This window comes from Monodon monoceros, unplaced genomic scaffold (assembly GCF_005190385.1).
Source record: "Monodon monoceros isolate NGI ecotype Baffin Bay Population unplaced genomic scaffold, NGI_Narwhal_1 Super_Scaffold_10, whole genome shotgun sequence".
NCBI classification, from domain to species: domain Eukaryota; kingdom Metazoa; phylum Chordata; class Mammalia; order Artiodactyla; family Monodontidae; genus Monodon; species Monodon monoceros.
Genome location: NW_021703766.1, coordinates 27,833,555 through 27,845,591, shown reverse-complemented (window position 1 = coordinate 27,845,591; position 12,037 = coordinate 27,833,555). Strand labels below are relative to the sequence as shown.

The following is a 12,037-nucleotide window of genomic DNA, read 5'->3' as shown; positions in this document are numbered from 1 at the left end:
CCTTCTAAGGCTTGTCGGGGCGCCCTTCCATGTGGGCTCGCAAACTGGGCTCCCCCAGCAATTCTTTGAGCTGAGGCCGGGGTGGGGGTGGGGAGGCCTCCCCTGGGAGGCCTGACGTCCCGGGCCACCCGGGGAAGGGAAAGGGGAAATGGGGCTGGTGTCAAAAGGGCGGAGCTGCTTCTTTGTGAGGAAACAATTTGCAGAGGCTGCCAAACCGGAGAGTCGGCAGGGTCGGCCCTCCCTAAAGTGCCGTGAGCAACTCGAGCCGGGGAGCAAGCCAGTGTCTCAGGGCCGAGGGGCCCCGCGTGGGCCGCGCGAACCCCTGCACAGCCGCCGAACCCAGGGTCCAGGGCCGCAGCCGCGCCTGTGGGTGACGCCACGGCGGCGGGTTGCATCAGCCTGCTCCCACGTGCTCCGCCCGCCCTTCCGCCCACGGAGCCGGGCGCCGATTGGGCCACGTTAGGGCAGTGCTCTCCGCCCCAGCCAATGGGTGGCAGCCACAGAGGGTTCTGTCCGCAGAGTCCGGGCGCGGGGTTCCTATAAAAGGTCCTCGAGACAGGCGCGCGCGCTCCAGAGAAGCGAACCGTTTCTGTGCAGGTTGTGGCGGCGGCGGCACTTCCTGCCTGGCATCTGGGAGCGCCGCCGAGCCCACAGCACCGTCGACATGGAGCCCGAGCCCGTCACGCTCCTGGTGAAGAGCCCCAACCAGCGCCACCGCGACTTGGAGTTGAGCGGCGACCGCAGCTGGAGCGTGAGCCACCTCAAGGCCCATCTGAGCCGCGTCTACCCCGAGCGCCCGGTGAGAGGAGCCTCCGGCTCCAGCTGCCAACACTCCCCTAACCCCGGCTGTCATCCTCGCAGCCCTCCTCGCGTCCCCCTTGGGATGCCACGTCCTCCTCCCCTTTCCCTGTAACTTCTCGCTTCGCCGGCCTTCCCCTGGTGCTCCCCAGGTCCCCTCTCCCAGGCCTGTGGTCTCCCCCTTTCTGCCCTGCCGCCGTAGGCGCTCTCTGACGTGGCCCAGAGGCTGTCACTTCCTCGTTCTAGGCCGCCATCGGCCCGCCTTCCTGACGGGCCGCCTTCCCCTGTCACCTCGCGTCCTAGGTCCCCAAACTCTAACGGCTGTCACACTCCCGCCATACCTCTTCAGACCCCTTCCCAGTCCCCTAGATCTGGCTTCCAGCCTTAGCCAAGCCGCTGAAACAGCAGTTTGACCTTGAGTGAGTCATTTCACCCTCCAAGCCTCAATTTCCCCCAAACGTCGGAGTGACTGGGTGTTCCTCGTTAGGATTGCATCCGATGGGTAGGAATAAGGAAACGTAAGTGCTGCGAAGTGAGTTTTCTGAATGTAGCCTCTCATTGCAGAGAGGTGAGGGCAGGGACCAAGGCCCGGCCAGTGGCTAGAGAAACATGGTGAGCGCCCAGGCAGCGTGTACTTAAGGCCCCACACCCAGGAACAGGACGTGGCGCTTCCCCTCCCTGTGAGCTGGACTCCACAGCCTTTGCTTAGTCCCAGGGAGGAGCCCGGGGCACTTTCCGGTAGAAAATTATTTAGAAGGAAAATAGGTGGAAGGAATCTCCTGGAGTCTGGGTGTTAAGACCCTGGTCCCTCAATTGCAGAGACTTCCTCACTTTGTTTTGGTTGACATATCTGTCAACATCACCCTTAGGGCCGCCCTCCCTCCCCACCACGTGATGGAGGCTATGAGCTGGACCTTCCTATATTTACTTTCTACTCTGATATTATGTAAGTGTCAACAGTGTTTTTTACTGCCCACAACTGTAATTCTCCATCAAACAGGAGAGGGCATCAGGACAGGACAAGATTGTGAAATTGTTCTTTCTTATCTGAAGTGTTGTAACGTGTCAGGTTGTAGCTTATGGGTCAGGTTGTTTTTGTTTCATATTGTCAAGAACGTGGTAGTGAGTTTCCCTTCTGAGCCGTTCTTTTGAAATGTGCTTATTTATTTAATAAGCTCCCATTCCTCTAGCACTCGCCTTGGCACTATTTGCAGTTTCACCATAGCTGCTCCCAAGAAACAGGTGGCAGTGCTGCTGCAAGAATGGCTATTAGGTACGCAAATTGGCGAAGCACGTGTATGTAGCCTCTAGTTGCGTCATTTGGTAGAAGGCGGCGTTTTGGGGGAGGGCTTTCCTTTAGGGCTTTCTTGGGTGAGGAACATCACTCCTATTAAGTCTGAGGATCCAAAGTTGTAAATAAAAGGTCTCTCAGGTCTGTATATTTGTGTTTAAAAATTTTGGTTGGAGCACATTCATCATTTGTTTTCTAATATGAGAAGCCTTACTTTATAATAGTTGTTTGCTTAATATATATATATTTTAAATCAGCCTCTGGATAAAGACGCAGAGTGTCGGTTCAGGCCTTTAACAGGCCTCAAATCACGGGCACCCGTGGTTTTCAAACCTTTTCTAGTGTGAAACTCTTTAATATAGTGCAGGACCCCACCTATACAATAACGTTTACAAGTCCAGGTTTATAGCATTTACACATGAAGCTCAGTCAGTGAGAACAATGATGAACACAGCATCCAGTATATCTCTGCAGTTTGTCATAGTTGCCCAGTGTCCAAAAAAAAAAAAACTCCTGATTTATGCAGATAAATAGGTACGGTTATTTTTTGTTAGTTTTAAACAGCTTTTTGCTTTATAATCTTGGGCTACTTGGCAGGAGCAGCTTTGTTCCAAATTTTGCATAATTGGTTATTTTGGCAAGAGTAGATTGAGAAGTTGCTGGTGAGCTCCGGTGTACTGACTTTGGTATGTATCACTTGAAGCCATTATTTAAGTCCAGTTTTAAATTTTATTTATTTATGTTTGGCTGCGTTGGGTCTTTGTTGCTGTGCGCAGGCTTTCTCTAGTTGCAGCGAGCGGGGGCTACTCTTCGTTGCGGTGCGTGGGCTTCTCATCGCGTGTGTGTGCTTCTCATCGCGGTGGCTTCTGTTGTTGCCTAGCACGGGCTCTAGGCACGCGGGCTTCAGTAGTTGTGGCACGTAGGCTCAGTAGTTGTGGCTCTCAGGCTCTAGAGTGCAGGCTCAGTAGTGGGGGCGCACGGGCTTAGTTGCTCCGCGGCTTGTGGGATCTTCCCGGACCAGGGCTTGAACCTGTGTCCCCTGCACTGGCAGGCGGATTCTGAACCACTGTGCCACCAGGGAAGTCCCTTAAGTCCAGTTTTTAAGGGAATTAAAAATGGATTTTAAAAGTGAGATTTGTATAAAAGTGTGTGACACGACTGTGGTTTTAAAATCACTGGAATGGAGTAGAGGGTTCGGAATCTTGACTCTTTAGCAGCAGGTGACCTTGGACAAGCGAATTTTAGACTTTCCCCCTTAAAATAAGCATGGTAAATATAGGGTTGTGGTGTGGAATGTTACCACACACCATCTCCTCTTTAGCTGCATTTGTATGTTGGAAAAAGTCTCTTTGAGGGCTTAGGTTTAGAATTGCTTCATGTTATCTTGGGACAATGCTAGGTGGTTTTAGGGAAGGCTGACTTTGAGTTTTCTCTGAGACCAAACTTTGAGTTTTGAAGTTCGTTGCTGTAGGAGCCCCAGATTTGTGCTTTTTGTGGCAGAAAGCAATTTCCCTGGGAGCTAAGAAGTCAGGTAGCTTGCCATAGGTTTTGTGGACTGGAGGTAGTTTGCCATCCTAAATTTGTTTGCATGTTAGAGATCAGTTTAAAGTTAAGTACTTCCTAAGTAAAAGTTTTGTATATGGAGCCTTTGGAAAAATGTTTTCCTATGATGCTGGGGAAAACACACGTTTAAATTATTTGTATAAAACAGTTTCTTCAGTGTTGGGAACTTGAGGGGGCTAAATGCTGATCTGTGCTGCTCTTTCTTTCCATAAGCATCCAGAGGACCAGAGGTTAATTTATTCTGGGAAGCTGTTGTTGGATCACCAGTGTCTCAGGGACTTGCTTCCAAAGGTATCACTAAATATATTAACTTTTGAATGTTTTTGAGCACTAACAAGGTTGAATTCAGGTCCTAAAGTACCTCCTTATTACTTTCAGCAGGAAACCCGGCATGTTTTGCATCTGGTGTGCAGTGTGAAGGGTCCTTCCAAAATGCCAGAAGCCAGCGCAAAGGTATGTCTGCTTTTTCATGATGATAGCAGTTCGTGTCATTCAGACTCTCAAGGTCAAAATAAAGGAAGTTGGATAAAACTCTTAAGTCTTTTTATCATATAATATTTTGTCTCTTCCCCAGTGAGAATCAGGAATAAGAAACTGTTTTCAATACAAGTGAGAGTTCACTATAATAGTAGTAGACTATTCCATTAGTGTTGTAGTGGAAAAGTGGAGTTCTGCAGTACACTCCTTTCTGGGATTTGATTTGATCTATAGTGGCTGTGTATCCAGATCACCGAACTAGCAAGGCAGTCATGAATTTAGCACATAATAAATTTCTTCTAAGGAAACATTGATTTTTATAAAGAGTAAAAAATGACTATATTTCCTTTGGAAATTTTCATTGTGATTATTTGTTTGGATAGGAAAAGGCCGCAGTCTTAATCAAGTGATCTCCTAAGACTTGCTTATGTTAGATGGTCAAAATCCCTCTTTTTTCATTTCACAGTGTTTGTTCAAATATACGGTATTAAGGGACTTCCCTGGTGGCACAGTGGTTAAGAATCCACCTGCCAATGCAGGGGACACGGGTTCAATCCCTGGTCCGGGAAGATCCCACATGCCACAGAGCAACTAAGCCCATGTGCCACAACTACTGAGCCTGCGCTCTAGAGCCCGCGAGCCACAACTACTGAGCCCATGGGCCGCAACTACTGAAGCCCTCCCATCTAGAGCCCGTGCTCTGCAACAAGAGTAGCCACGACAATAAGAAGCCGGCACACTGCAACGAAGAGTAGCCCCTGCTTTCCTCAGCTAGAGAAAGCCCGCGCGCAGCAACAAAGACCCAATGCAGCCAAACATAAAAATAAATAAATAAATTTATTTTAAATATATATATACAGTATTAATATTCTAATGTGGTGATACATTCTAAATTTGCATTACAACTGTACATCCTGAAACATCTGAATATAGTGTAAGAAATTCTTTAGGTTGCTGGCTGGGTTGTGTTTATAAATCTTATTGGTCAAATTTAATTTCTTAGTAAATTTAACACCATAAGATGTATAGAAAAAAAAAGATGTATAGAGCATTAACAGGAAGCTTTCTCACTAATGATAACTTCATTGGGAGATTTTAGTGAAACTACAGCATAGCTACTCTAGGAAAAAATATGGATTTTTTTTTAGTATCTGTATTGATATTTTAGAATATTCATGTAACATTGCATCTGTTTGATTTTGTCAAGTTCAGAGGTCAGGGTTGGGGACATAAGCCATTCACAGAGAAAGAATCCTTGAAGCTTGATTTCACACAGTTGCATCAGGCCTTTTGTTCTCATGTTCATGTTACACTTATCTAGGTTGCTGAATCCATAGAGCAGCCCGCTGGTCTTAATCAGGGACAGTCTCCTGGGGATTCCTCAAGTGACGGTTTAAGGCAAAGGGAGGTTGTTCGGAACCCTTCTCCCTCTGGATGGGAGAATATCTCGAGGTGAGTGTTGTAATAAAGAAGCAGGTTGTACATGAATGTGCATTATTTGCATCAACTTAAGAATAAGCTGTGTTTATACTATATAGTCATAGAATTTTTAAATGGACAAAATTTTGCTTTATAAGGGCTTCACTTTAAAGATCTCTTCTGTATTTAACTTTTCTTAATACATAGCCTTTTAGGAACATCTAAAAAGTGGCGATGCATGTCCTAAAAATCTGGGCATTTCTCCTCCTACGTGGGTGTGCTTCACATTGCGCTGGCCTCATGGTAGGGAATTAGTGCTGGTGCAGAAAAGCAGCTGTTGTGAGCACTGTGCAGCTGCTTTGCCGAGTGGCTTTGTGCTTTGTCTGTCGCAACAGTGGGTGACAAAATGTGAAGGGATTGTTTGAGAAATGCTCTGCCAAGTACCGTGTCAGTGGTGCTAGGAGAAAAGGAGCAATTAGAGCTTTCCTTTAGCGCGAAAGCCAGAAGCGACTAAATGCTGTGATGTTCGGATTTCACAGCTCTTGGAACACCTTACTATGAAAGATCCTATGGGAAAAAACAGTTTATGAACTACAAGTTGAAACTCTGTTACTCCCCGAGTCCTCTGCCCACCATTTCCTAGTAGTTTTTAATATCTGATTGTTGATAAAGTCAGGTGTTTGAGGAATGAAGAGTTGGTTTTTTTCCTAATGGAGGTTTTCAAATATACACAAAAGTAGAGGGAACTGTATAATGAATCTCCATATAATGATCAAAGTTTTGCCATACTTGCTTTATCTATTCCTGCTTCCCATTTTTTCCTGAAGTATTTAAAAGTAATTCCCAGACATTATGTCAGTTCATGATCAAAAACAGTATCGTACCAAGACCTATTTGTATTAGAATACAATTTTAGAAATACTCTGGGTATGGAATTTGGTTAAGTTCCATACCTACCATATAAAGTGGATAATTGAATCCATTATTGGATAGAAACACTTAAAACTGTTTCCCTTTTTCTGGCTATACGATTTGAGAATTTAGGCTCATATCTGACTATGAATTTTACCATAATAAAACTTGATTTCGTCCAACAAATATTTATTGGACAGCTGGTGCATATAAGTTTGTTTAAGGATAGGAGTTGACCAGCAGAGATGACCACATAACAACTCCTGATCTTTCTGCAGTTCTGTTAGTTTGAATTTTGTGAAGGGATGCCAAAGAAGTTCACTGTGTAGAGTTCACAAAACCAGAGATGACTCCCACACACACCCTGCCCCAGGCTGCGCTAGATGATAGAGGCATGAGTTTGGTGTCAAACAGGTCTCAAATCCAGCCCTACTACTTACAGGTTCAGTGACCACGTGCAGATCCTTTGTCTTCCCTGAGCTGCACTCGGGCTCCCCTCTGTAAAATGGTGGGGTGGAGAGCTCCCTCCCCACAAGGTTGTTGGGGATCCCGTGAGATAACAGCCCGGTGGCCTTACAAGGCACAAGTGGTCAGTAAGCATGCATGGGTGGTGCCACACATAACTCTGCTCCCCGTATAGTTCAGATCTAGGGGTGAGGGAGAAATGGGTATTGGGAGGAAAGGAGTATTTCCTGCAGAAAAGACTTTGGGAGAGGTGTGACTTTTTAGAGCTGCTCCCTAAAGAATGAATAGTGGGGTTTAGACCTTCAGTGAGACTCAGCAAGTTTAAAATAAGGGTGGGGATCCACTTAGACTGAAAAGGTCCAGCTTGTTTGTACATCATAGTGATGACATCATGAGACCCCAGTGCTGGACAGAGGGCTCTTGTTTTCCCACGGGATCCAGACCATGGGAGGGGGGCTTTGTCAGTACTTTCTGTGATTGTATTACACAGGTGCATCACCCAGAAATCTACGTGTCACTATCATAGAGCTCAATCTTCGGTCTCTTTGTTTTGAATTCCTGATTGTAATTTAAACTTAATTTTCATTTATTCATACTAAACCGACTCAAAAAGAGCATTTTTTTAAATCTTTCATAGGCCTGAAGCTGCCCAGCCGGCGTTCCAAGGCCTGGGGCCTGGTTTCTCAGGCTACACAACCTATGGGTGGCTGCAGCTCTCCTGGTTCCAGCAGATATACGCACGGCAGTACTACATGCAGTAGTGAGTCTTTCCTCACGTGCTGGGTGTGGCCAGGGCTCCCAGAAATTGAGGGAACTCCCATCCCTCAAAAATGCCCAACTTACCCATAAAGTTAGGAAGGGTGGGATGAGTGTGTTTTCATCACTTATCTGCAGAGTCCTTTCTGTGGGTGGAATAGAGTATAAATGATAACTACTGATTTGTGTATTGATGCATAGTTTGCTGACTGATCCATAGTTTGATGACTTTATTTAGAATATGTTATTTCCTCTTTTTTTCTTTTCAATTTGTGATATCTTTAGCATTTTATGAAAATCTTAATTTGCTACTGCACCATATTTTCATGGTGGCCTTGGTGTTTAATTCCAGATGAAATTTACCAAGCACCTTCTCTTAGGAGTAGAAAAGACATTTATAGATATGACTATTAGTAAAGAAGTTCTTCACTAAGTTAAAGAAAAATCAAGTTTGTGTATGCCTACTTAATAGTAAAAGATCCCTGCGTAAACGAGCTTATGAGAACAAGTCTTCATGGTGCCTTGCTCTCAACAGTATTTGCCTCTGTCATTTTTATTTTAGCTTAGCAGCCACTGCTGCGTCAGGGGCTTTTGTCCCCTCGCCAAGTGCACAAGAGATACCTGTGGTCTCTGCGCCTGCTCCAGCCCCTATCCACAACCAGTTTCCAGCTGAAAACCAGCCCGCCAATCAGAACGCTGCTCCTCAAGTGGTGGTTAATCCTGGGGCCAATCAGAATTTGCGGATGAATGCACAGGGTGGCCCTATTGTGGAAGAAGATGATGAGATAAATCGAGATTGGCTGGACTGGACCTATTCAGCGGCTACGTTTTCCGTTTTTCTTAGTATCCTCTACTTCTACTCTTCCCTGAGCAGATTCCTCATGGTCATGGGGGCCACCGTAGTTATGTACCTGTAAGCGGATGATTTTGCTCTCCCTTTTTCCCTTTACTACAGATTACACTATGAAACCAAGTGCAGATTTTCCTCTTTTTTGAGCAGTCTCAGTCAATATTTAAGGAGGTGTATTTAAATAGTATGTCATTCTAGGATTTTCGATGCAAAGAATTGATGGCTTGGTTACGCATTGCCAAAAACACAACTAATTCTGTGTTAATACAGGAACAACATTCTCTTCTTTTCCTCTAGTTGAGTTACCTGCCAGGTTCATGAACCACAATAAAACAGCCATACTGAGGCATGGAAAGGAAAATTGTATTTGTGTTGAATAAGAACATATTTGTCTTTTATCAGGCTACAGCTGCCTTCTAGGATAAAGGTCAGGCAATGGCTGTGGCATAGTCCTGAAGGGCCAGAGATCCATCACAGACCTGGCATTTGGCTTTATCCATGGCTTAGAGCAGTGGTTCTCAACCAGGGTAGTTTTGCATCTGCCTCTACCCCCGTCCCCAAGACGTTTGGTGGTGTTTGGAGACATTTTTGACTGTCACAGCGAGGGGGGTGGTCCTGCTGGCATCTGGTTGGTAGCTGTTAAACATCCTCTGGTGCCCAGGACAGCCCCACAGTAAATATCCAGCCCGGTATGTCAGCAGTACCAAAGTTCAGAAACCCTGGCCTAGAGTTATATGTCCTTGTATGTGGTGAAAACTGACAGAAGAAATTTTTCCTCTACAGGAAAAATGGATTTTTATTTTAGTTTTTTAAAATCTTAAAAAAGAAATATTTAGAATAATGCATTAAGTACTCATATCCAGTATTAATCATTGTTATACTTTGTCATATTTGCTTCAAGACTTGGGTTTAATTGGATTTTTCAGGTGCAACTTTTAGTTAATTCTTTAAATTCTATAGTCTCTAGAATCATATATGTAGGTGACCAAATCTAGGTCTTATTAGTATGTTATTACATATAGTCACAGCTGTGTATGTATTTCCCCTTCCCCCTCTGTTCAGGTTTTCGTGTCTAAGGTTTAGGTCAGATGAAGAAGTATTTATTGAGCACATACTATGTGTCAGGTGCTGTTTATGTTGCTGGGCACATGCTAATGAATAAAGCCTAGTTTCCATAGTGCCTGTCAAGAACCTGACAGGCCAGTGAGAAAGTCTAGGAGCTGGTGTGGCGGAATGTCTCTGTAGATGGGCCTGGCTGCGAGCTTCTAATCAGGTTCTGCTCTGATGAGATGAGGGGAACAAGGGGGACCTTATCTCATTGAGAGGACCCTTAAATTCTTGAGTACATGTCACTCTGATGTTCACTAAGATGGACTTTATATGCTTCCTTTGAAGGCATCATGTCGGGTGGTTTCCATTTCGACAGAGGCCAGTTCAGAACTTCCCGAATGATGGTCCTCCTCAGGAAGCTGCAAATCAGGACCCCAACAATAACTTCCAGGTATGGAGCTTCTGCTGGAGCCCGGCGATCTCGGTGTGAAACACCGGGCTCTCGAGTCCTTAATCTTTAGATACCTTGTGGTGTACCATTTTATTAGGCTCAGTATTTCAAGATTTTTTTCAAATTTATTCTTACAGTGTTAGCTATTTTTAAAACATTGTGTCATAAAATCCATCAGGTATTTTGATCATGTGGCAATTTGCATTTTGGCATATATATGTAATGTTTTTTTTAAACTCACTATTTTTAGTGTTCATTCTCAATAATATGTTATACCATGGAAACTGCTAATGGAGAGTTATTCTAATTAAGGATTAGGAACATAAGCCTGTCTCACAGAATAGATTTCCTGGAAAATAACATACAGAAATAGAACTTTTAGGGACTTCCCTGGTGGTCCAGTGGCTAAGACTCTGTGCTCCCAGTACAGGGGGCCTGGGTTCGATCCCCGGTCAGGGAACTAGATCCCACATGCTGCAACTAAAATATCCTGCATGCAGCAACAAAGATCCCGCGTGCTGCAACTAACACCCATCACTGCCAAATAAATAAATATTTAAAAAAAGAAATAGAATTTTTATAAGGCAGTTTAATGCATAATCCTAAAGGATATTCTTTTTAATATAAAGTGTCACCCTCGAATCTGTTTTTAGAATCCTGTGTTTTCGTTTTTTTTAGTTTTAGTTTTCTTTAACTCGGGACACTGCCAGAATTAGGAAAATATCCACATTTAATGAAGTGGCTAACTTAATTACTAGTTTAATAATAGTTGAAGATCTAGTTACAGTACTTCATTTGATCTGATACTTGCTGCCAGGAATATTGAAAACTATGAGAATGTTCCAGCACAGTTGTGCTACGGAGGCTGGAGAAGGAGCTCCGTCCAGCCGGGGATGTCGTCCCCGGGGTCCTGCCTGCCTGGCTTGGCTTATGGGGCAAGGGTCCAGGGAGCCACTCTGCCCTTTCCTGATATTATTGGGTGTTTGTCACGGTCCTCTTTTCTCCTTGTGTTTTATTACCTGTAGGAAGACCCTGATCCTGAAATTGCAGACCACAACCACCTCCCTCCAGACAGAGACGTAGTGGATGAGGAGCAGACCAGTCCTTCATTTATGAGCACAGCCTGGCTCGTCTTCAAGACTTTCTTTGCCTCTCTTCTTCCAGAAGGTCCCCCAGCCATAGCAAACTGATGGTGTTTGCTCTCTGGCTGCTAGAGGCTTTGGCAGGCGTGGACTGGATCATCTGGTTCTGGCTAGATTTCCTTACCTGGATGTGGCGACAGCACAGAATTAGTAAAAGAATCAACAAAGAGGATGACATGCTTTTGCGATTCTGCAAAAGCAGAAAGTAAGACGCGAAGCCATGATACAAATTGATGAACAAAAAATGCCTAAGGCTTCTCATATCTTTATTCTGAAGAGCTTTAATATATATTGTTGTAGTTTAATAGACATTGTAAGTAGAAGGCATTAGTGTCGCATGTTTATGCCTGAGGAACTTTTCCAGATGTGTGTGTCTGCATGTGTGTTTGTACATAGATGTCATAGATGCAGAAATGGTTCTGCTGGTACGATTTGATTCCTGTTGGAATGTTTAAATTACACTAAGTGTACTACTTTATATAATCAATGAAATTGCTAGACATGTTTTAGCAGGACTTTTCTAGGAAAGACTTATGTATAATTGCTTTTTAAAATGCGTGCTTTACTTTAAACCAAGAGGAGCTTTGCAGAGGTGAAAACCTTTGCTGGGTTTTCTGTTCAATAAAGTTTTACTATGAATGACCATGGCAGAGACTCCTGTCATCTTACCAGTTTACTCCGTTTCCATCATCCCTGGATGGTCAACAGCTGAGTTGCTGATTTTTGAGTAACCTGAATATTGTGCTTCTTTTTATTAAAGGACTGTTTGTACTGATGAAGAAGATAGGGTAAGGCCACGAAAGTTTTAATTTACTAAGATTATGCTTGTGTTTGCCCCCCATTTCCTGATTTAAACAGTACTA

At 44.4% G+C, this 12,037-nt stretch overlaps 1 protein-coding gene across 1 annotated transcript; it reads left to right on the top strand.

Moving 5' to 3' along the window:
* Window positions 1-287: 287 nt before the first annotated feature.
* On the top strand, window positions 288-11,821 carry HERPUD1 (homocysteine inducible ER protein with ubiquitin like domain 1). The gene is made up of 8 exons (XM_029204995.1): window positions 288-799; window positions 3,866-3,943; window positions 4,031-4,105; window positions 5,451-5,581; window positions 7,563-7,685; window positions 8,244-8,594; window positions 9,927-10,032; window positions 11,058-11,821. Exons 1-8 carry the CDS (start codon window positions 665-667, stop codon window positions 11,220-11,222), a joined length of 1,164 nt encoding a protein of 387 aa, XP_029060828.1. The 5' UTR covers window positions 288-664; the 3' UTR covers window positions 11,223-11,821.
* Window positions 11,822-12,037: the final 216 nt, after the last annotated feature.

What these genes read in the sequence shown, in the direction of transcription:
- HERPUD1 (XM_029204995.1), top strand. Translation starts at nt 665, where the DNA reads ATGGAGCCCGAGCCCGTCACGCTCCTGGTGAAGAGCCCCAACCAGCGC. An exon ending in TGCCAGAAGCCAGCGCAAAG is followed by an intron (nt 4,106 to 5,450) that starts GTATGTCTGCTT and finishes ACACTTATCTAG; the next exon opens with GTTGCTGAATCCATAGAGCA. An exon ending in CGGCAGTACTACATGCAGTA is followed by an intron (nt 7,686 to 8,243) that starts GTGAGTCTTTCC and finishes TTTTTATTTTAG; the next exon opens with CTTAGCAGCCACTGCTGCGT.